This window comes from Zootermopsis nevadensis, unplaced genomic scaffold (assembly GCF_977971745.1).
Source record: "Zootermopsis nevadensis isolate Lab colony 2312 unplaced genomic scaffold, Znev_1.0 Znev_ptg000012l, whole genome shotgun sequence".
Lineage (NCBI taxonomy): Eukaryota > Metazoa > Arthropoda > Insecta > Blattodea > Termopsidae > Zootermopsis > Zootermopsis nevadensis.
This window is the reverse complement of record NW_028259144.1, coordinates 1,056,648-1,080,310: the sequence shown is the minus strand read 5'-3', so window position 1 is coordinate 1,080,310 and position 23,663 is coordinate 1,056,648. Positions and strand designations below refer to the sequence as shown.

Sequence of the window (23,663 nt, the reverse complement as noted above, 5' to 3'; positions counted from 1 at the left end):
CCGTAAGAAAAGATTAATTTCGAATCTTCAAGCTGAGCCTTGGATGGGGGGCGGAAGATCGAAGGGGCCAGGTTTCAATTTTGAACTGTAGCGCCAAGGAAAAGGAATTACAAATAGTCAAAAGAAATGCAGTTTCCTTGTTGATAGTTAGCATTCAAATTCTGTTTTAAAACATAATGATATGTTTTTAAAATATTTAATTTGCAAATTGCACTGAAAACAAGCTATAATTAAAAGTACAGAATATATTTGATCATGCTGTTGTAAAACTCCTGAGAGTGTTTGACTGCACGAAGCTTATCGGTATTTCGTCGATCATGCAGGTGGCTCCGCGCAGTCATAGAAGCAGTGAGAAAATCTCAACCGTAAAAACTTCAATGGTTTACCAATTCTTGACTTTTGAGCTGATATCTGATTATAGATATTCTTTTGGGATAATATCTTTCACAGTATTTTAAATGCTACAGATATTTCTATGAGTAATATTATTGTTAATGTGAACATACGGGAATGGAATTTGAAGTTTTACAAATGTAAACATGGCGACTGCTCATGCTAATTGGTGTTTATATTTTATGTTTGTGAAGATTATAGGCGTGGATTAGACTTTATACAAAATGCTAGTATTAGTCTCAGGTAAGATTATTACGTGCTTATATGTTGTGTCAGAGTTTTCCGACCATATCTGATTAACTATTAAAGGGAAATTGATGTTTCTACTAGTCCATCTTCTATGCAAGTTATGCAGGTCATTGGTTGTCACTTGAAGTATGTAATTTGTAGTTGTTGAAGCACTGATTATTTGTTATTGAGATTATTGTCGTGTGAAGTCCAGTTTTTTCTAGTGTTTTCACTTACACATCTGAGTACATATAATTTATGACTGTAAAGATCTAATTTTTATTATTAAAAATCGCTGTCCATATGAAGTCCATTCTTTTTCACTGTGTATACATTCACAACGAAGTATATGTGCCATGATTTACTTACAGCCAGGGTGCTGGGCAAGCAATGAACCTGTTTCGAGCCCTGATTCCTTGTGCGTTGCAACGAAGTTGCTGGACAGAAGATGAATGTATGACTGGAAGAATGGGAGCTTCTGCCTCCAATCCAACTGGAGAGCCCCATAGCAGAGTTGGTTCTGTGACTCAAGGAGCACGTTTGTCTGCTGCTTGTCACACTGGTATTGCTCCATCTGGCACAAGTGATCAACTTTCTGTGGTTGTGCGGTAAGAACATTATTTATTTTTCAATCACTGTGGGAACAGTATGGTGGCTAATAATGTATGCCTCTTTTACTTGCAAGATATTGCAGCTGGTTCCTCTGTTATGAACAGATCACTAGTTGTACTGCTGAAATTAATATTGATTTGATTCTTTGAATTTCTGTGTGCTTCTCCAAGAAACCCATATTTGGTAGTATGCTCAGTTAGATTTCTTTTGTTAAATTTACTGTATATTGCATTATATTATCTATCTTTTGAATCTGGTGAGTATAAAAAAATGATTTTGTGACATGCTGTAGTGTTGATAGACAGTTGGGCAGCTGGTGACAATTTGATAAAAAGAAAATACTGTCTGCTCTGGAAATGGAGTATGAAAACATTTCTGCTGCCATTAGCTTGGACTTGGAACAGGAGCTTTCAGTCTCTTTAATGATGTGACTGTCTTTTCCAGAGAGAGGAAAAAGAAGGTGACTGGATTTGCAACACTGCGTAAGAAGTTTATCCGTCGCCGCCGATCATCTAAAATTTGTGATCATGGGCGAGTGCTGCGTGAATTGGTGGCTGAGTGGGGTCCCTTGGAGGTGGGGGCACTGTTGGAGGAGTATGAGGCTCTTGCTGCCTTAAAAGACTTGTCAGTGCAAGCTGAACTTGCCAGGCCTCCAGCTGCCACTTACAAACAAGACCTGTCTGCTCTCTATGACTTCAAATATTGCACAGATGCAGACCTGATGTTCCGTGGGGTGTGCTTCCCTGTACACCGTGCATTGCTCTCAGCACGATGCCCCTATTTCAGAGACCTGCTGGCAGGGTGTCCAGGCTTTGGGGCTCGAATCTGCTTGGAACTTCATACTCCAGGCGTGGATATTCCGATGTTTTCAGCTCTTCTCCGGTACCTGTACACTGGTGACATATGTACTCATGATGGAACCTTAGATGTGAATCTGCTTCGTCGTCTGGGAGATGAGTTTGGCACCCCCAATCCCCTAGAGCATGATCTTTGTTACCTGCTGGAGACGGGTGATTACGCTGATGCCGCCCTGGTGTTCACATCAGATGGAGGTGTTATAAGTGGTAACAGTGGGAGTGGTGACTGTCAGCGACCTGACTCTGGCAGCTCAGAGTATGGGTTCCGCCCCAAGTTGGAATTGCCATGCCACAAAGCTATACTCAGTGCGAGGTCACCCTTCTTCCGTAACTTGATCCAGCGACGTACAAGATCAGGTGAGGAACACACTGAGCGGGCGCTTCACATTCCGACTCGCATAGTGCTAGACGAGTGTGTAATCCCTAAACGATATGCCAAAGTGCTCCTCCATGCTGTGTACTTGGATACAGTGGATCTGACGTTGATCCTTCGTGGGAGTGGCTGTGGAAGTGGTGCTGGTAGCCTTGGTGAGGTGCAGGCATTGACACACACCGGACGCACACGACCAAGCCCTCTGGAGGAAGCCATGGAGCTGTACCAGATAGGCAGGTTCCTGGAGCTTGACATCTTGGCTCAGGGCTGTGAAGATCTCATTCTAGAATGGCTTTCACTTGAATCTTTACCCAGTGTGCTGCGCTGGGGTAGTCAGCCCCATGGTTCGGCTTGGGTTCATCGTCAGGCTCTTCATTTCCTGCGTGAGGAGTTTCAAGCAGTGGTACAGTCTCCGGTCCTGCATCAACTTGACAAGGCTCACCTCATTGATGCTCTGTCCAGCCACTTTCTCCAGGTATGTTGCAAATATCTGGTTTAGTTGGCTAACTCTGGTAGCAGAACTGAAAAGTTTATATAATCCTGAGCCAATTTGGTCCATCTTCCATTATCACATCCTGTCTCCCTGGGATCCATCTTATTGTTATACTTCATTCTTGTCTCAGTCTTTCAGGTAGCTGCGTTCTATGCATTTCCACACATTTCCTGTCTCCTTGCATTTGAACTGTATGTCCTAGATTTCAGTGTCCCACCAGTATTAAACAATGGCATTCTTTATTATCTAATATCTTAAATTGCCGTCTTTCATCATCCACATGGCTACTTGAAATCAATATTCCTGACCAAGTAGCACGTTACATTCTTGGTTCTAAATTAGGAGCTTCATCTGTGACCCAGCGCTTGGTTGTTCTTGCATAAAGATAATGTCGTTATAAGGTCGAGATTTAAGTTATGCTTATGAAAGAGATGAAGTATGAATATCCAGTGCAGTTGAACAGACTTTTGTGACACTGTCATTTTATTTGCATTTTAATACATTAACTCGGTGAATCACTTATAGACATAAGAAGGTGAAGTTCTGATATATTTCAAAAGATGGGTATGGAGGTAACAAATGTTTAGTATATGAAAAGGAGACTTTCCGTCCACCCTTCCCCACAAGGTTTTAGACTTTCATGACAGTGTAGACATTGGGGTTGTGATACCACGTGGACTTGTAAGTGAAACCCTGAAGGTGGAGGAGATACGCTCCTCCAAAACACTGGTACCTACCTGCAAGGCCACGTGACGTCGAAGCCCTAAAGACCAACATTGACAAATTTTTTGCAGTTGAAAAATACTGACTTGGAATCGATGACCAATGTAATGATGTTTACTTTTGATCTCAGGCTAGTGAATTGGAGGTGTTACAGGCTGTTCTGAAATGGGGGGAACACGAGCTGATCCGACGGATGGAAGACCGAGGTCAGTATATGCTTATTTATGTTTATTTTAGTTTTGACTGTTATGCTGATTGATCATAAACTAACTGTGTTTGAGTGGTACAGAACCAAATTTGCTGAGTCACACAGCTCACTCTGTGACACGGAAAGGTATCAAGAAGCGAGATCTGAGTGACGTGGAGCTGCGAGAGATTCTTTCAGAGTTGCTGCCCCTTGTGAGAATGGATCATGTCCTGCCAACAAACAACGATGTACTGAACCAGGCTATTCGACGGGGACTGGTGAGTGATCGATGACAGCTTGTCACTCTAGAGAAGTAATTTTGATTCTGAAGGGCATAGTATATTTTTCTAAATTTAAGATAATCTCCCTTCTAAAAATAATTATCAAAAATTATTTAAAGGGTTAACCTGTATATACCTTACATGATTTCTTAAGACCATACCAGCTGCTTATCCATTGTACTAGCATAACAGTAAACAGCTAACTGCAGATTTAAATTCTGACTGACATCCTTTAGCATCGTGATTTAAATCTAATATTTCCGTACGATGAAGGTTAAAGAGGGTGCAGGGTGGAACACATGAAGACAAATGGGCATTTTTGTGCACAGAAGTGACTGGGTGTGGAATTCTGAGCCAGCTGCTTAGCCATGTGGGTAATCCTCCACAGTGACAGAATCACCCAGCCAGCCAGTCAGGTGTCAGACATTTTGCTAATGCGTAATTCATTGATCACTAGAAAATTCCAGTTTCACTGGCACTGTTTGTCAAAGAGCAATTCCAGCAATTACTTAAGAATTGTGTTAAGCAAATATCTACTAGCTTAGACATTCTGTTATGGAACCCAAACTGAACATAACAGAATGTCTAAAATGTCTCATGTTACAGAATGTTAGTGCAGTAGATAAAATATAGTTACCATTAGTGTATGTGCCACATTATTTGAATTTTTTTTATATGGTGAGTATTTAATTAAATAGAACACAAACTGATTTCTGAGCATGTGGCATCATGTCTGTAGTGCAATTTGTGTTGTATCTGCAGTATAAGAACATTACTGGATTGTGCAAAATAGTGAAGAACGCTTTTGGAAAATGTTTAGTCAATGCGAGTAAATCTTTATACTCTAGTTCAAATTCTAAATTAGTAAATACAACTCAGATTGAAAGATTTTCTTCCAAGTTACATGTCTGAATCCAAATAGGTGAGCACCCCACCCAGTCACATGATAGGGGATGACCGAGAAAACCTACGCGCCAATGCTTGGATACGTGGTGGCAAGAACAATGGATTGTTTGTGCGGCCAAGACTATTCATGCCATACTATGAAGAGATCAAGGCGCAACTGGATGATCATCTGGTGCAAGAAGTGCAGCTCCTCAGGCTGCGCAGGACCCCATACAGTCCTGACATCCCTGATACATTGTACATGGTGGAGGACAAACCTCGTCCTCACGGCACAGCAGGGCTTGATGTTCTGGCAGCAGCTCTACCAGGTAACCTTTAGAAACTTACGTTGTCATTTATTCTGTGTTATGTTAGCCTTCTGTACTTATTTAATAGTGAAATATTTTATTATAGTATCATAATTTCTCTTTTTCTTTTACAGCACAGTCAATTTTGACTAAATGTAGTCAAATCTGAGGTCGTGTGTAACATTTTGCAATGTGCAGGTCTTTACAAGCTGGCAATCTTTTAGTTCCCACCTGTCAAACCCCCAGTCTGGAAGGTGTTAAATGAAAGTCAGTCTGGTGGTTATGCAATGTGAAACATGGCATTGATAAGGCTAATATGTGTGTTCTTGACTGACAGTAGTTCATTTCTACTAGTTCCAGATTCAGCCACAATGTCAGCAATGTTAAAGCGAGAGCAGAAGCTTCGACAATCACCAAGTTGTCAAAGGGCTATAATGCTACCTCTGTCATCACGACATGAGATCAACCGTCAGATCAGGCTCCGGGTTGTTAGAGAATTTAACCTGCCAGATGCTGTTGCAGATCTCCTGGAGGTAAAGGAAATTCTGACTTTTTATTTTTATTTTTTTCCCAGTCCAAGTTGTTACACCTGAGTCTGTTGGTCTTCTGAATTTTAATGCTGTGTGGGCTTTTAGGTATGTATGGACATTTCATCTTCAGAGCTTTATCTTGAAGCCTTGAAGGTGGGAGTATGTTTCTCTGGAGCATTGGTGTCTGCCTACAAGTCCACATGGTATTACAACCGAAAAGACCAACATTGACACCTTCACTGCTAAGAGAACTTCAGATTTCATATTAAATTATAAAATTGTTGCCTTTATGATTGTAAGTGGTGTGGATAAGATCAAGAATCTGATTTTCATTGCCAGAGTGCTGCATGCTACTGCACCCAAGAAGACGAGGACACGGAAATGGGTATGGATGAGGATCCAGCTTCTCATCATCCATCAAGTAAACCCCCGGGGCCACCCAGTTATGCTGGAGGTCTTCCACCATGTTTTGGACGAAACATGACATTCCCACGTGGGCCTTCGTCAGCATATGCAGTGCGGCAAGAGCTTCCGGCCGTCGTGACAGAGGGTGATGCTTATCGTGGCCATGGAGAGGTGAGAATCACATGGAAATTGATCAGAATGTAGAATGTGATCAAACAGTGTTTTGCTCACCTAAGTGTAGACACTCTTTTTCTCAGAAGTTAAGTTTACTGAAAGTTTTGTTATTTCAAAATTATCGTTTAATCTCTGTGGGCAATGTGTCATACCATACTATACCGTTAACTGTAGAGTTAAGGTGTGGCCAGCGGCCCTTTAGCACATGAATTTAACACCCCTCTGCTTCTTTAAAATAAAGGTGTATACAGCTAAAAACTGTAATACGCAAAGTCACAATTTACCACATTTTTCTAATATTATCATCCTTAATATGCATTAATACTGGTGGATGTAATTAAAATTCCATCTTCAAACTCCACTGCTTATCTTTTTCATCACCATAAATCTATCTTACATTTTAATCAAGAGCTGAAAATCTCTGGGAATATTTTTCTTTCTTCAAACAAGTTTCTTTTGTCACAAGACAGTGACCTTTTCTATATTTCTGTGAGGAACTGGGAGGTGAGATACGTCATATGTGCAGGGAAAGGGTTTAATATTTTTAGCTGTGTGTATTTGTACATAAGTAACTTAGGAATTGGGAGATTTACTCTGTTATTACCTGCAGCCTGAAAGCAGCTCCTGTAGCGATGGCCACTTGTCTGACATCATGCCAGATGTCGCTATGGCAACAGCCTCATTTGGCCAGCTGCAGCTTCAGGAACAGCAAGAGCTGGAGTTGGACCTTGGGGATGGAACAAGTCACCTTCACAACCCATTGTCTTCTCCACCACCCCCACATCCTGTCCACCCTCTAATGCCACATCCTCATGGAAGCTACCATCGATATCTTGGTGGTCCTGGTCCGCCACCTCCGTACTCACATCATCGTCCTCTTCCTGGACGCATGTGTCTGGGCCCGTACCACACCGGTCCACCTAGGTTCATATAGTGCAGTGAAGCGCTGTTAGCGCTGCCCGGGTTTCTATATCAAGTAACAGATTTTGCAACATGCTGCCACAGGCGGTTGCTTGCTTCACTGGAGAGTTGGGATGCTTTCAGATGAGTGCCAAGAAATGATCAGCAGTTGCATCTTATGTACAAAAACTTCATCTTACTCTTCAGAATGTTGTCACTGATGCATATTCTGCACAAACTGATTCAGTCATCATCGACTGATGTGCTATTTATGCTGTTGAGTGTGGTGTGATGTATTCATTCTGGTAATTTATACTGGTTCCAGCCTTTGTCGTTTGAAGACGCTTCTATGGGCATGCAAGGCATCTTGAATAATTGATGCATAACCTTATGTTCATGAGTGTTGAAAGTCTGTAACCACATAATTTGTAATAATGGATTGCTATCCTTGTAGTGGATTATGTTAACTGAATGGTTTGTTCCATAACTTGAAAGATCAGTTTAAACCACCAAGTGGAGTTCAGTATAATGCAGAATGCTGTTATTTAGAAGTATACTATTGCGAACATTGTAGATAGATAAAGACGAAAATGTCTAATTGTGCGGATTTTTCACATCGAACTGCAGTTCATATTTATCTCTCCTTTTTTAATAATGTTACTGTGGCAAGTGTAAAAGTGGGGTATGTAAGTTAAGGTTACAATTTATGGCAATATTGTGGTGGTAGAATGTACATGGGATGCTGTCTTGTGTGTGACAGAAGTTAAGATCTGTTGTTTTTTTGTTTTTCTTTTTATGTTCTTTTGTAAAGCCAAGTGACAGTATATTTATGAATGTACAATAATAGGAGGAGAAGAATCTGAAAAATGAAGAAAGTCTGTATTTTTCAGCATCAGTATACATCTAGATCAGGGGTGGCCGGCCCGCGGGCCGCATGTGGCCCGCCTTGAACATTTAACTTTGATTTTAAAATAATATTCTTGCGAATATATGACAGATATTGCCTGTTTTATTCATTATTATTATATTATCTATGTTTACATGTAAGAATAATAGTAAACACAATAATAATAACTCATTATGTTTCAATTTTTCACTCCAAAAAAATGTCTATAGTGTATCTAAATCTAATATGGGGATATATAATTTTATATGTGGCCCGCGGAGTTATGATGCATTTCCAAAGTGGCCCGAAAGATCATTTGGGTTGGCCACCCCTGATCTAGATGAATAGTTTCAGGCTGTGGTAATATTTCCAACAATTTACTCTGTTATTAGAATATTTTTCTGGGGTGTCGGAGTTGTCCATTGTGCACTTACAACATAATTTGTTTTTAAGCCTGTATGAAAATTATGACAATGGCATGATTACTGTGTATATCTTGCATTTTACATTTCTCTCACAACTATAGTGGCTTCATATTTAGTTTATTTCATGACCATTTAATGAAAATTTATAATACAGTGTCTCTTCATTTTATGAAGGGATACAATCTTTAAGAGTCATTCGTAAGTAAAAATGAATTTCCTGTTAACTTACAGGCAATATTTGATTGGTGATGTTATTTTAGGTGATTTATACATAAATAATACTGAAGCAAGATTGTGTATGGTGCACATTTATATGTGTATTTATTACGATGAACAGTATTGCCTAAGACAGATACAAAGTGCATAGAAAGAAGAACTCAGGAGATGAAGAAATAAAATGAAATTAAGTTTACACAATGATAGAAGTTGATGTATCAGTATCTGAGATGCAATTTGATGCGGTTTCATTGTGGCAGAAATTCATTATGAATATGCAGAAAGGCTACCCACTACTGTAGCTCTTCTTCAGAGTTGGCTTGTCTTGAGTTCACTTGATACTGAGTGATGGAAACCTCAGGGATTGAGGTCTGCTGATCTTGGTGGGCATGCAAAACAAATGCCCGTTCTTATCCTCTTTATGGTGGCAATGTGGAGGCAAAATAGGACCCATGTTTGTATGGAATACTTTGTTTTTTTACCATAGGATTTACCCTATAAATTGCAACATATTTCTTATGCACTCAGTATAGTTGTACCATTTACAAAATTTTATTTTTCGCATGTAGCCGTTTTCACATGACTGAGGTAGAAAGAATGGACAGACTCTGAACATTGCCTCATTACATCTCCTTGCTGTAGTGAAATGCCTTTGGGTGCTATAAAAACTTTCAAGTGATTTGAAACACGGTGTTTGTCTTGGCAGTCTCCGAAGGATTTCGTGCCATCATCCTAGTCTCGCAGAGAGAAAAATGTTTTTGAATAAAAGGACTTATCTTGCCAGAGAGCTGTTAATATTTGCATGTGGGGAGGTACATGTTTCTCTTTACAGGTAAATTTGCTTTTAGTATTATTCTAGCAATATATGGACAACTCGTATGGTAGCCGTCATCAAATTGCTTGCTTCAAGGTCACGGCAAAATTGCGCAACATTTCAATGTGAACAGTGGTGCCCAGGTGAGTTAACACAGCTAAGAATGCTTGCCATAGTGAAGCTACCAGCACTGTCCTTCTGTGGCCTTGAAGCATGCAATTTGGTAATGGCTACTATAGCTCCGATATCAGGGCTGTATGGTTAATTTACTTAATAAAGATGTCTCACTTGTTAGAGACACACAAGGTTGTTTCCAAAACCAAGAATATTACACATGTTCTGGCTTGGATATTGTGGTATTATTTTATTATTGTATTCATTTTTACTGTTATAATTTAATTGATAGTTGGGTAAAAGGAAGGTTTTGGGTTCTTTTACTCAATATTCTTTTAGTGTCAGATAAGGTTTGGGATCTTGAGGATATATACTCCCTGCCCTTCAGTATATTTTTTGCAAGTAACCTTGACCAGGATTGGCTGCTTGACACTCATCTTATGAGTACTTTTAGCACTTGAAACACCATGTTAATTAAAGTTTGCATTTCAGTTTCTGCCAAATTACTTCTGGAAAGTAAAACATTTGTGTGGTATTGAAAGCAAATGGATTCTACAAAAGTGTGATTTGAAATATTTAAGTAGTTCCTATGGTAAATTCTCAAACAGATATTTAAACTGTAAGTTTAAGAAATCCATCGTACATAGATAAAAACCATATTTTTAAGACAGATTTCCAATGTGGGAAAAATTCCTGACAAATGAGGCAGGTTGAATCTGTTGCATTCACATCTTACATGTGCGTGTTAAAGGTTTTCTCTCTCTCTTTTCACGTGTATGTTTTGTGACAGGATCTGAACACACTTACTAGCAAACCTAGAATTGTGTGGTTATTTCATAAAAGATTACACATCTATGCCCTGCATAAGCAAAACATTTTTAAACTGAATATTTTATTGTGATCTGTGAGTGAATCAACATTTGAAAGCGTGAAATACATGACTTAACCACTTGCCATACTGGAAGACCTTATGCTCTGTTACATAATTCACTGCTATGTAAACTTCTTTTACATGTTGCTGGAAGTTCTAAATCTACATACAAAATTTAATACTGATGAACATGATTTATTACTGATGTTAAAGGTGCCTGAACAAGTACTTATATAAGTTTAGTCCTGTTCAAAACATTTACTGAAAACATTAATTGCACCATTGGAGTATGTTTGCAGGTGAATGCAAATGGCACTCTTCTCTTTCTCTCCGGAGTTATATAATTAATTTTAGTGGTGTTTATTCAACTTGTAATATAATTACAATTTATGTGACAATTTTTACTCATGTGTAAGTAAGAATTAATCATTTACTGTTGAAGTAGAAAACTTATTGGCCAGGCCAGATATGAAATAATTGCCCAGTCAAGGTTACTGCAAAATGTTTTTTGCCGTGAAACTTCTGTATGAAGTAAATCTTAAGACTCATGATTATGAACTTCCTACACAAATGTGAAAGAATTTCTGCCTTGGTGCTAAGTGAAAGTATTTATGTAAATATTATACTTATTTTGTATGTGAGAGTGTGCATGTACATACATACAGTGGCCATAACATTTCAGTTGGTCACCATCACTTCATTTCTTATTCTCTATGTCAGAAGTGACCACTTGATGTCTGTAATTTTCTGACCTACACATGTTTCAGTCAGTGGCTAATTGTCATTAGATTAATTATTTGTACTTGAGTAACTCCACAAGTAATGCAAATAATTATAAGTGATGAACTTCACAGTTGCTTACAGTCTCCCTCTTTAGGGCTCTGATGTTGGAGGCAGTATGTCCCTCTGAAATATCAGTCGTTTCATTCTGTACTGCATTGGGCATGATCCCAGAAGACAGTCATCTTCATACTTGCCCCCATGAGAACCTGAAATGCCACATTAGTAATTAACATTTGTTTTTGTATTGTGACATGGTGGCTGTTTAGTGTCCAAAAGTACCACAACTGCCTGGAAAGAGATTTTATCCATCTTAAATATTATTTTAACTAACTAACTCCCTGGTAGCAGAACTCACAGGTCCAGCACCGACAACACCAAAGCCTGCCACCTGACATGATCCTGAGTCAACGCCATCCATTTACCATCCTCACAACCCACCTCCCTGAGATCCATCTTGATATTATCTTCCCATCTCCTCCTTGGTTTGCCCAGTGGTCATTTTCCAGAAAGATTTCCCACCAAAATTCGGTATGCACCCCATATGTGCTACATGTACAGCCCATCAGATCCTCCTAAATTATTTTATACATTTTAAATATTTGACAGTTTTATTGAATGTTGAACATCACAATTATTTGCATTAGTTGTGCAGTGACTTAGATAGAAATAATGAACCTGATGATTAATTACTGATTGAAACATGTAGGTCAGAAAAATACTGTCATAAGTGGTCACTTCTGAAAGTGTGTGAAGTGATGGTGGTTGAATGTGAAAATTAACGGTGAACACGTCAGGATGCTGAGAATACCTTTGTTTTATATTGACTACAGTATTTGGTTCATAGCCTAAGAGTTGGTTGAATTTCATATTGGTTATAAATGTGTTAATTTCTTTTAATATGATCCATCTGAAATGGAGTATGTGTGTTTTATATGTGAATTTTAGGAAATCATAATTTTAAGTCTTAATTGCTCCCCATTGGTGGATATTGTTAGATCTGAAACCTTCCAGCCAATTCTTATGCACAATTTTGTACTTAAGTGACCAGTGATGATATTTACATAAGTTTTGAGCCTTGCATGGGAAAGATACAATATACAGTACATTTATTTTTAAAGAAATTGTCTCTGAGTCTCACTTTTCTACCTGCTGTTGAACATGGGTATCTGATATAAATATTATTTTCAAGTGAAAATGTTCATTATTTCTTGTGCAGTTGATAAACATTATTGATGTAGGTGGTGATGTTAGCTGTCATGGGAATTTTGAATGAAATCTTCTGTTTGAAAGGCAGCTCTGGAAAGACAGCTTTATTACTGTTGTCCACAACTTCCATGTGCAATTTGTCCAAGCTACATACAGTATGGTTCAAATAATATCTCCTCAACATGTCTGAGATCTCATGAAAAACTCTGTTCATAATTTATTCTTCATTTTCTAGATTTTAATAGGCGTAATCAGTGGTGTATATTTAATTGAATGTATCGTATTTGCTTTACCCTCAGATTGTGATTGTGAATAGTGATGGCCTTGGTTCTGTCCCTGTATCTGTATCATTACTTACAAATGGTTGATTCAGAACTGAAACAGCTGAAAACTTACTCTACAGTAAAATTGTATCTCAGACATTTGCTTAGTTCAGAAGATAATGAGTATAAGTTATTAAACTTATTACAAAGACACAAAAGGATTTATTAATATAGCCATATGAAATAAAATTTAATTGCAGATAAAATGTTATGAAGAATGTGGCTCAGTAACTTAATTTTTATTGACAAAAAATAGTTATATTAATGCAAAAAAAAATATTACACTCTGTAAAAGAAACCAGTGTTCTAGACTTACTCTCATTGGCTTCTGAACCATCCATATATTTTATCTGTGTCATAACAGGTATTTGTATGACATCCTCTCATCTGTTAGGCCAAACTGATGTAAAATGAGTGTTATCTTTAAGCTATGTTTCCTTGATTTAAGCAGCCGCTAAATTACCTTCGTGTGGGACAGGCCTTGTCTTTGATTGATCCTTTTGATATCTCATAATTGCTTTCTGATGTGAAAGAATTCCACTTTCTAATGTGCAAGCTGAGGATCCTGCATTAAGTGCAAGGGCAACTTTTACTCAAATAAGGTTCCTGCTGATTTCACATATTGAGTGACACATTTAATGCTCTTCAGAGAAGCAATAAATAGACATTTCCTTTCATCACATTAAGTGTAGCAGATAACATCTGCCACGTTTAACATAGTGCATGAAGGGTGGCTGTTAAGAATCTCTGGGAGTTTTGCCTCCTTTCCCCCTGTACACCATATCATCTTGGTTCATAGGGTCAGAAACGTAAAAATCTTTGTAATGTGATTGTAGATTTCTTGATTTGTTATCTGTCGATACGTGTTCAGGATTGTCCTTATCCAAGACTTGAGAACACTGGTTTATTTTGGCTCTTCCATATATATATATATATATATATATATTTTTTTTTTTATACAGGTGAACATTTTGAATGAACATTCGTGCAGGAGGTTTGAAATAAAATCTGATATTCTTCAAATCCTTTGAAGTCCTCAATGAAGTCCCAGTAAATATATTTTAATCTATGTTTGGCATGAATCTGTGGTTCATATGTTTTTTTAACGCTGTGTCTTAAATAGTTGATGTAATCTGGGCTTGTGTATTTCAGATTTGGATTGCCTTGCCTGAAATTCCAGTTCATGATTCCAGTTATGTAATGGTCAGTTGTCATTTCTATCCTGTTAATATATTTGTTAAATTTTCTGTAGTAGTTTTCAAATATTCTCCAATTTTGTTGACTACATGAGTTGTATATAATTCATTTTGAGCTTCTTGCCATCATATAAGCATTTTTACCATATGCGTTGTTTTAACCTTTACTTCATTATGGCATTGTGCTATTGAAAGCTTTTGGCTTACGCAATGTGCAATAAAGTATCATAACAATTTCATATGCACTGACAAGCTATATATGGACCAAAGTGTGATGAGGAAGAGATTTATAAACCATATGTATTTGTACAAAGCAGGATACATCAAGTTTGTAATTGTCCCACATAATTGTCTTCATTCTGAGTCGCAGTAGTCTTGCATATTCTTCAATCACAAATTCTAGTGTGGAACAGTTGTCCAGTTTGGATTCATAACAAAAGAAACCTTGTCCTTTATTATCATTTTCAAACTTCCAATATTTTTATTATAATTTCTGTGTTTAGTACAATTTAAAGAAGTATTCGTTGGAATATGAAGCTTTCGTATAATGAATTTTACTGCCTTTTATATGTTAGCATCCAAATCATGTCAGTAAAGGAAACTTTGACAATTCCAGATGCTTAAACTATAAACCTGGAATGCCTGATAGATTCATTAGATTATAATAGGCCACCATTCCTCTGTAGGCTGTTGAAAGTCATATTACAAAAATAAAAGGGTCATCATCCAAAGGGACCAGTAAAATTGAAATTCCTCAAAACAGTGATCTTGACTGCATACAAGGGTAAGATGTGATAGATGGCATAGCTAACAAATCAAAGCAAAAATGATTAATTATGTGAAGTAAAATGTTGATAGTCTTATTAAATGGTACAATAAAAGTGTTGTGTTCAGGACACTGTGTGGATGTGCACAACAGAAATGCACCCACAAATCTTAACCAGAATGTTTTTATATAATATATATTCTGTACAGTGGTACAATAAAGGTTCATGAATGTAAATTGTTCCTACTTACTCAACAGTGTGGGAAGTTTATTTTTATAAATTTGGCACTGGATAGTTTAATAGCATTTCACCTGTCCACACTGCTACTCGTTGAACAATTTTGATGCTTCATATAGTACAAATCAAACATGTCTAAAAAATGTCAATTTTGTTGAGAATTAATTGCAGCAATGGGTAAACATTTGTCACATGTTAGGGATTAGCATTTGAAAATGAAACTCGTGAACCAGTATTTGTTTTCGCGTAAGTATAATTTGTATGGTATTGAAAACTTAAAGTTCCTTAATTGAAAGGATAGAGGCGAACAAGGTCAGAATTGGAAGGATGGTATCAAAATTTGTCTAAATGTTTGTTTATGGTCACTAAGTAGGCGGAAGCGATGTAATTCAAATGTTGGCGGCACTGCAATGTCCAAGCTGTCATGGCAGCCTCAGTGTCGTGGTGGAGATATGAAAATTATCGAATTTAAATACATTTTAGAGCCCAGTATCTAGATCATTTTGAGTGTTATTTCGTACTTAATTATTGTAATGCTAATATGGCAAATCTTGATATTTCGGATTTGCCAGAAAAAGTGCGCGAAAGTCTGGAAAGAGGTACCCTAACTTATAAATACCGGGCGGTAAATCCAAACTCTTGGATACAGGTGATTTGTATTGCCACATATAAATATAATTTTTTAATATTTTCTGTCAACGTCATTGTTGTTTCAGCGGGCCTCGTTTCTACAATTTCAATTTTAACGTCTTCTGATTATGAATTACTGAAACAAGGAAATTTGTCAAAGGAAGAATGCGAATTGCTCAAAACACGTGCTGCAAAATCAATTTTAACTTCTGGGTTCATTCCTGGTAAGATCTTTAAAACTTTCATATAATACTATATTTGACAACTACAGAACAATCCTGATAGCCCTAGAATATTTTTATAAAAGTTGCAGGTACAATTCGCAAGTTGGAAGAAAGATGGCAACGTTTATCAGTAGGTTGCGTGAAATTGGATGGATTTTTAAGAGGAGGTGTCGCAGCCCACGGGATAACAGAAATTGCTGGAGAGAGTGGAAGTGGGAAAACCCAACTCTGCCTTCAGATGACTATGACAGTCCAATACCCAGTCTCATGTGGTGGCTTTAATGGAGGTAAATGTCTTTTATGTTCTCAAGTACTCAATGAGAAATGTGTAAAGAATGGGATAGCTGGAGGATATAAACCATCCTCATTGTTTCAGGAGCAGTTTATATTTGTACTGAAGATGCCTTTCCTTCTCGTCGCCTTCACGAATTATTCAACTCGTTCCCCCCCACATTCTCACAGTCACAGACCAATATCAGTTTTGGAGGCAATATCTTCATCGAACATATTGGTGATGTTGTGAGTAATCATATATATATATATATATTCCTAGTGTTCAGTGTTTATGAAAGTTCAAAATATTTTTACTTATGTACATATGTAGAATGGTCATTAAGTCCCAGTCTTATTCTGTGGTGGATCATTGGGTATTGTGAAATAGTCTGTGAAGAAACATCAAGTCAGTCTGTATGGAATCCTGCTACAGTGAAAAACTTTTTTTCCAGGAAAGTCTGAAACAATGTTTGTTTGTTCAACTGCCTCAGCTTCTGACCAGGCACAGCATCAGGCTCATTGTGGTGGACTCCATTGCTGGATTGTTTCGAGCAGATTATGAACCAAGTGACGCTATAAACAGAGCAAAAGACTTACAGATTGTTGGTAGCCAGCTTCATAAACTTGCAGAGAAATTCCACATGGCTGTGATATGTGTCAACCAGGTACCAGGAATACATTTGTGTGTTTATGTAGTGGTGATGCTTTTTTCTTTCTATGGTGTGACAGTCCGAAGTCAAGCCTTGGCCTCCTCCCATGTGGGAGGTTTCTTTGTCTAGTAGTGGATCTGGTGAGACTTGGGTGAGAAATGGCTGCTGAATTTTACTTATGAAACATCTCGTTCATGCTCGTAAAGACCCAGTAGATCCCCAGCTTGAATCTCAGCCAAGTTATCAGCTATTCTGACTGATATTTATTTAATTTTGTCTGTCACTTTAGATAAATGCCTGTGTGGTACAGTAGAACATGATATGTCCATCTGCTTTTAAATCATTCATAGTCATCTTCTTATCTCACTTGACACAATATAACAGGGGTTCTCAGCCTTTTCCAAACCAGGGACAACACTGAAATGGAACTGACTATAGGAAGATATCTGCATGTAGGCTAGTCCTCTTAGTAACTTTATGTCTCTTCGGATTTCATGCAAAATCACTATAATTGTTGTGCTTGTTTAAGGTAACAGAAGTGGCTCGTGATGGGAAAAATAATGAAATAAAACAGCATGCTGTGCCGGCACTAGGCCTGGCATGGGCAAACATTGTAACAACACGTCTCCAGCTGCATCGCACTGCCCGTACTGTCCCTGATCCTCATCAGCCTATGCTTCAAGTGTCTGTGAGGACTTTTGAGGTTGTGTTTGCACCTCATCTTCCTGCTGATACTTGTCACTTTATTGTCACAGGAGCAGGAGTGTTTGGAATTAGCTGACCCTAGCAACATAGCAAGTGAGCATTATTCATAAAGTTATGTGCCAACTGGCTGATTCAGTCTTGGTGTCTCTCGTATGTGAGTTTATACCTTTCAGTAGGCATTGCTCTATTAGTTATATTGCTATTTGCTTGTTTATTTAATTATACTGCTCAAACTGTAAAGTCTGTAGTATTTTCATCTTCCAGAAGCTTTGAAATGTATATTGCCAACGTCCTTTCTTATACATGTTTAAATACAGAGCGATCCTGTCACTACATTCCTAAGACTTTCAGCAATAAAACCACTATTTTTGCACCAGTGGTGATCAAATGCTGTATGCACAGTCCTCAGATATTGTGAAACTGAATCCCATTACCAAGGTATTGAAAGTGGTTGCCCCTGGTATCGCTGCTAAACTGGACATGATGCTCCAAATTTTTTGCAGACTGGATTTTCTCAGAATACCTTTGGCTGACGAGATTCCCAGATTTTAACACCATCACATATTTCCCTGCAGGACGTACTAAAGGGAACATTCTACTGTTGGAGATAGTAGCCATTTTGTGCACATTATGTGTAATCACCAGTTTAGAACACTGCGTCTTGTGCATGTATGCTGGAGGTGATCACCACTTTCAGCATCGTATGTGTCAGGATGCAGTTTCACAAGGACTGAGGTGTGTACAAATTCAGTTTTATCACCATTGGTGTATGAATAGTGATTCTGTTGCTATCAAAATGATTGCCTTATATATAAATATAAATCTACTATACATAGTGGCACCCTTAGTGAGTATACAACTAAAGAATGGATGTCGTCACCTGAAAAATTTAATGATTGAGGCATATGTAGCATTTACAGAAAGCAAAAATACTGTTTTCTTTTTAACGTAACAGATAATTCCTAAACATTTTTGTTGGTGTTTTTGTTCGCGATTTATACAGGACACCTCATAATGGTAAGATGTTGAAATCTAGGTTATGATAAGATGGACGTGCGAGTATGACATGGGATACAAAGAACATATTAAAATTTGGAAGTGAAACACCTTGGGAGATGTCCAGTTGGAAGATGAAAGAGTTAGGACAACATTAGGATATATGTTGGGGAGAACGCTTCATACTCAGTGTACTTTGCTATCTGCTTGTGTTGGGTTTCAGTTACAGCCACTCTCCTTTCTGTCTTGTAAGTACAAAGTCTAGGAATTCTAAGACAAGTACCCAGAAGTGTGAGCCATGCTCAACTGGTTTATTGCAAACCTCAATTGTAAATGCACTACAAATTATTTTTTTAACGTTTTTCCACATTTTTTGTTCGTTGACATACACAATTTCAGTCAAGTATAACTTCTTTTTTGGTTCCACTACATTATAAAAAATGCATTATTTCATTTTGTTATAATTTTACACACATAATAATCACCGAGTGCACCATTCTTGTGTCACCAAACATTACATCTTCATCTGTTACCATCATCTGATTTTATCATGACACAAAAGAAATGGGGAAAAGGGAAAGTATGTATGGAAATGCTTTAGAGGGGTCAATGTCAGACAGAGGCAAGAGAGTCGCCTTACCAATCAGTGTCTTTGTTACTTAACAGTATGAGGCAGCAATCACCTAGGCAAGTTAGTGAGGAATTGCATAACCAACAAATTACATACATTCATATCAAATACTGTGAATAAAACAAAGTGAACAGTAAGTTTTCCAGCTGAGCGGGTGACACTGTTTGTAACAATAGTATTATCTTTATACTTGTTTGTTGCAATAGCTTTCAATAATCTAAGTTCTAAATTGCCAGTTGTCCCCATACTGAGATCATTCAGGAAAGTAGACACGTGGCAGGATGCATCCAAATGCATCAGACCATAGTCATTACTAATCTTTTCTCCTTCATTATTGTTTGGGTTATTCCAGTTCGTGAGTGAAATTCCCTGATGATGGGAGCTAGGAAAGGCCGCTCGTTATTCAAATGTTAGCGCAGCAGCCGCATAGCTAACGGAAGAATCGCTCATGCTGCAGCACTGGCTCGACTGCGCATACTTCAGGAATTTGAGGCTCATCTTATGCCCATTGCTGCCAGATTTCTGTAAGCTGTGTACTGCCTGGTAACACAAATTATTTTGGCTTAGATTCTGAGTATAGATAGTAGGCATCACCAATAGTGTTTTGAGGAATAAAAATCTATATTACAGGCATTGTTCATAGTCATGTGTACATTAACATGACTCACTGAATAAATAAACCTAGTTAAAAATATACATGGTCACACCACAGCTCAGGCTGCTACATGCTGGTTTCTCACCACCAAGACCTTGGTTCGATCCCAGGTGACTTCAAGTGAGATTTGTTTAGTCTGGATCAGGTTTTTCTCTGAGTTCTTAATGTTTTCCTGTGGCAATCGTCATTCCATCATTGCTCTGCCCAGATACCCCCAAAAGTTCTGATCCCTTTAAGTTTTCTGACCAAAATTTTGTATGTTTCTCACTAATGTGTAGGTGAAAATGTATAGCAAGTGAAAGGAAACACACTAGAGTGTGCTTCCGATATATTAGCACAGAAAACAGCTAATTATTTACTCTGCTTATTTCAGACTGTTGAGCTGTAATATATATATATATATCTATATCTGAACTATTACCTGCTATATTCGTTTACCTGTAGCAGAACACCAATGGGATGCCTCCCACATATAGTATTTCCAAATTTTTTCAAATATTCGGTAAAGGCTGCAGGGTTCAAAGTTTCGATGATATCCATACCCTGGAACACAGATCATATTACATTAGAAAGATGAATTTCTTTACAACCGAGACAAAGGAATGGTGTCAGTTCAGTTTACGCACCGTGCGATCAAGCGTCTGTATTGACTGGTAGATCTCACCCCAGTTACGGTCGTAATAAGTGTAACGGAAGCGGTGACCCCAGTGACAGAAGTCAGACGAGATAACAAAGAGGTTCTGGGGGTCGGCCAAATAACGCGAGAAGATACGACCATACATGGCCTCCTTCTCGGGGGTCAATGACCCCACCAACACCGGCACAACGGTGAACGAGTCCTTGTAGCTGAAACCGATCAGACACAATTTGTTTTAGCGTGTAAACTCAAGCCATGTAAAACTTGTTTATAACTCGTCAAATTGACTTTCTGTTTAAATAAGCTCCTGAACAACTTGCATCTGTTAACTGTGAACATTGTAAAAAGTGCATAAAATGAACACATAATAAGGAGGTCATGTCTGTTCACACATCAAGATAACATTTTTTCAGTGAGTGAGAGCATCTACACTAAATTTAATTTAAATTTTGTTAGTGTGGTCCACTAAAACCACCAATTTGCATGAAGCTCAAATAAAAATATATCTACTTTCTCTAAAAATTATTCATAATACAAAGAATTATATATATATATATATATATATGAAAGTTGGGATACAAAGTTTTTACATAACATTTGATATGGTATGCATTTAATTAAGCATTATCAAATATAATTTAAACAGTGTAATATGTTTTATAACAGATTCATGAGGCTCAGAAAACTTGGGGTTTCAAGTGATACATATCATAAAGAATACTCCGGTTAGGAAAGCAGTCTAAACTGCTTCAAGAATTTAAACTGAGTAACGTTCCCAATTATTTAATGTCAATTTATACACACTGATTACCGAGTTTTGAGAATAACACATCCTTCATAAGCCACTATGTACCGCAAGAAATCTTCCCTTTTACAATGCCATGTCTTAATATGATTTGAGAGAATTCTTTCCCTAAATGAAAACAGTATCACAACAAATGGTGAATATTTCATTATCAAAGGGCACTACTTGGTCTGCAGTATATCCATTTCCAAATAAAGCAGACATTATTTGCAGGCTTTTGTACTATTAAATCATTCACTGCAAAGCCTCCATGGACCCCAAAGCATTTTGCCCGTCTTTGACTATTAAGTCAAATGTGGATCTACAATCTTAGATGGCTGAAGACAGAAGACAGCCATCTTTGTACTCACCACTGTGAGATCCTCAAATCCTCTACAATCTTGCTTGTTTTAACAGTTTAAACTGCAGTGTTAGGAGTCTGAAGCAATGCACTGAATACATTAAGAGATGCAATGTGATGAAAGAAACTTACTCTTCCATAATTTTGGCAATGTATGGAAGATGCATTTCTATACTGTGCTCATCTTCGTCCATGGACATATTCATCCACTCGAACTGCCCAGTAGCCTCCAGATCAGCATACACTGTAGCATAACGCAGCACGTTTTACAGTACAGCAACATCATGGGCACATAGGCACACTGGTTTATGCATTAACCCTTTCAAGTTTACATTACTTTTACTTAATTTGAGCTTCAGTACAGTTAAAAATTTTATTTTTCTCATGAAAATCTCACAGGAAAAGGAAATGTGGGTAGTTCCACGGAAAAAAGGTTTTTTAACACAAGGTTCTCTCAAAAGGATCAAATATGGGGAGCGGAATAAAATGCACCAATAACCATGATATGATATATCACTCACTATTCCTGTGATCTGTTGATTTTAGCTAACCAAGTACCTCAACCATGTTCATGTCTATTATAAAATCATCACTAAAATATAAATTGATTGTGGCAGCAGGAACATTGCTTGGGTTTTCATGTTAGCATGTGCATGGCCTAATTAAAAAATTTAACAACTTATTTAATGGTTAGAAACTGACATCAATGCATGGTTGTACAACTGTGCTAAAATGCAAACACACTCACCAACTTTGCCAATCGTCAACTTACATTTCTTTACTGTCAATTAATGTGGTACAAGAAAAAACTGTTATGTATGATCTGAAGCTTTCACAGTGACCAGGTATAATGAATTATTCTTGGACTACCAGCCATTTCAGGTGGTTTAATGGAGAAAACACCAGTGTTTTGAGAACCATCTTCATCTACATTAAAAATCCTGATGGCTGGTAGCCCAAGAATTCAGTATATTGTGGTTATGTTAGAATGCAATTATGTAGATATAGATAAAGTTCTGCGATCAGCATGGTTGAATTACGTACCCTGGGTGTCTATTCGCAGATCATAAAGTGGAGTACAGTACTTGGTTGCAGTAGAAAGGGCACATCCAGCAAGACGAACATGATGAGATGGGCCCAAGATGAACACTCGTCTCCTAGGTAGATAAACAGCAATGTGATTATCAGATCTACAGTTAAGACATATGTTCAAAGTTTGAAAAATTATACTCACACTACAACAGGGCTAACTTGACGATAGGCAAAGCCACTACAGGCACCACAGTACTGGTAGCCAGCATGTCTAAAACAGATGAATACTGGTATTAGAAAGCACTGCCCATGGGCTATTTCAAAGCTATGTATATCAAAATTCTAAGGGCACCTACGGAGCAATGATGGCCCTTGCAGGACCATGGGATAGATCAGCAGTGCTGAGCCAAGTTTCCAATTGTTTTCCAAGCTCCTTGGCTGCAAGAAAAGATAAATAAATGTGGTACATGTCTATTTTTACTGAAATATAAATCTACCAAATTATGTGGCTCAACTTTCAAATGGCAGAAATATATATCTCCTTATCGTATTTTCTGAAGAAAAAGGTGATGAAATGTGTATGGACTCAAAAATTAAATGCCTATTAATTACGGGGGTTAATGACCTTAACGGGCCCATTTTGTAAATGAACAATGAACATGTGCCATAGTATATTATGTTGGCCCAACCTGAATCCGAATACCAGCTACCCGAATGGGATGCACGTCTAACAGCCATGTTTGTTTTTTCTTATTTTTCTCCGTTTTGAGAAAATTTGTACACCACTTCCTAATTTCTATGTTGTGTGTGATGAGAAATTTCGTTTTGCAGAGAGAACAATGACTCACTAAATACCACAGATTACAACATAAGCTATACACGTTTGTTTTTCATGGCG

The 23,663-nt window shown here is 37.8% G+C and overlaps 3 protein-coding genes across 6 annotated transcripts; 2 read left to right on the top strand and 1 right to left on the bottom strand.

The window, feature by feature from the left end:
• The first annotated feature begins 307 nt into the window (after nucleotides 1-307).
• On the top strand, nucleotides 308-15,186 carry LOC110833377 (BTB/POZ domain-containing protein 7). The gene is made up of 9 exons (XM_022071384.2): nucleotides 308-636; nucleotides 993-1,229; nucleotides 1,678-2,938; nucleotides 3,810-3,885; nucleotides 3,969-4,144; nucleotides 5,070-5,361; nucleotides 5,695-5,873; nucleotides 6,210-6,446; nucleotides 7,060-15,186. Exons 2-9 carry the CDS (start codon nucleotides 1,012-1,014, stop codon nucleotides 7,381-7,383), a joined length of 2,763 nt encoding a protein of 920 aa, XP_021927076.1. The 5' UTR covers nucleotides 308-636; nucleotides 993-1,011; the 3' UTR covers nucleotides 7,384-15,186.
• A 72-nt stretch (nucleotides 15,187-15,258) lies between these two features.
• On the top strand, nucleotides 15,259-19,990 carry spn-B (X-ray repair cross complementing protein spindle B). 3 transcript variants are annotated; one of them, XR_015535001.1, is made up of 8 exons: nucleotides 15,594-15,786; nucleotides 15,904-16,041; nucleotides 16,125-16,328; nucleotides 16,418-16,560; nucleotides 16,767-16,979; nucleotides 17,494-17,762; nucleotides 18,173-18,404; nucleotides 19,649-19,990. XR_015535001.1 is itself a non-coding variant. In XM_087348261.1 (7 exons), exons 1-6 carry the CDS (start codon nucleotides 15,403-15,405, stop codon nucleotides 17,743-17,745), a joined length of 981 nt encoding a protein of 326 aa, XP_087204387.1. In that variant the 5' UTR covers nucleotides 15,259-15,402; the 3' UTR covers nucleotides 17,746-17,762; nucleotides 19,649-19,990. The 3 variants fall into 3 exon arrangements, 2 of the variants coding, with proteins under 2 accessions (XP_087204387.1, XP_021927079.2); XM_087348261.1 differs by lacking the exons at nucleotides 15,594-15,786; nucleotides 18,173-18,404 and adding an exon at nucleotides 15,259-15,433; XM_022071387.2 differs by lacking the exon at nucleotides 18,173-18,404.
• LOC110833373 (protein MEMO1) lies at nucleotides 18,956-23,653 on the bottom strand. 2 transcript variants are annotated; one of them, XM_022071381.2, is made up of 8 exons: nucleotides 23,455-23,653; nucleotides 23,122-23,203; nucleotides 22,968-23,036; nucleotides 22,778-22,890; nucleotides 21,866-21,977; nucleotides 20,578-20,797; nucleotides 20,373-20,494; nucleotides 18,956-19,836 (listed from the first exon to the last, which is right to left on the bottom strand). In XM_022071381.2, exons 1-8 carry the CDS (start codon nucleotides 23,501-23,503, stop codon nucleotides 19,791-19,793), a joined length of 813 nt encoding a protein of 270 aa, XP_021927073.1. In that variant the 5' UTR covers nucleotides 23,504-23,653; the 3' UTR covers nucleotides 18,956-19,790. The 2 variants fall into 2 exon arrangements, with proteins under 2 accessions (XP_021927073.1, XP_021927072.1); XM_022071380.2 differs by having other exon boundaries at nucleotides 20,390-20,494.
• Nucleotides 23,654-23,663: the final 10 nt, after the last annotated feature.

Excerpts from the sequence above, each read along its gene's own strand:
- LOC110833373 (XM_022071380.2), bottom strand. The coding sequence starts at position 23,503 with ATGGCTGTTAGACGTGCATCCCATTCGGGTAGCTGGTATTCGGATTCA. Across the intron at positions 23,204-23,454 it reads TAGCTGGTATTCGGATTCAG|CCAAGGAGCTTGGAAAACAA; the intron begins GTTGGGCCAACA and ends CTTTTCTTGCAG. Across the intron at positions 23,037-23,121 it reads GCAAGGGCCATCATTGCTCC|ACATGCTGGCTACCAGTACT; the intron begins GTAGGTGCCCTT and ends CATCTGTTTTAG.
- spn-B (XM_022071387.2), top strand. The coding sequence starts at position 15,729 with ATGGCAAATCTTGATATTTCGGATTTGCCAGAAAAAGTGCGCGAAAGT. Across the intron at positions 16,329-16,417 it reads ATGTGGTGGCTTTAATGGAG|GAGCAGTTTATATTTGTACT; the intron begins GTAAATGTCTTT and ends TCATTGTTTCAG. Across the intron at positions 16,561-16,766 it reads TCGAACATATTGGTGATGTT|GAAAGTCTGAAACAATGTTT; the intron begins GTGAGTAATCAT and ends CTTTTTTTCCAG.
- LOC110833377 (XM_022071384.2), top strand. The coding sequence starts at position 1,012 with ATGAACCTGTTTCGAGCCCTGATTCCTTGTGCGTTGCAACGAAGTTGC. Across the intron at positions 5,362-5,694 it reads TCTGGCAGCAGCTCTACCAG|TTCCAGATTCAGCCACAATG; the intron begins GTAACCTTTAGA and ends CATTTCTACTAG. Across the intron at positions 5,874-6,209 it reads CTGTTGCAGATCTCCTGGAG|AGTGCTGCATGCTACTGCAC; the intron begins GTAAAGGAAATT and ends TTTCATTGCCAG.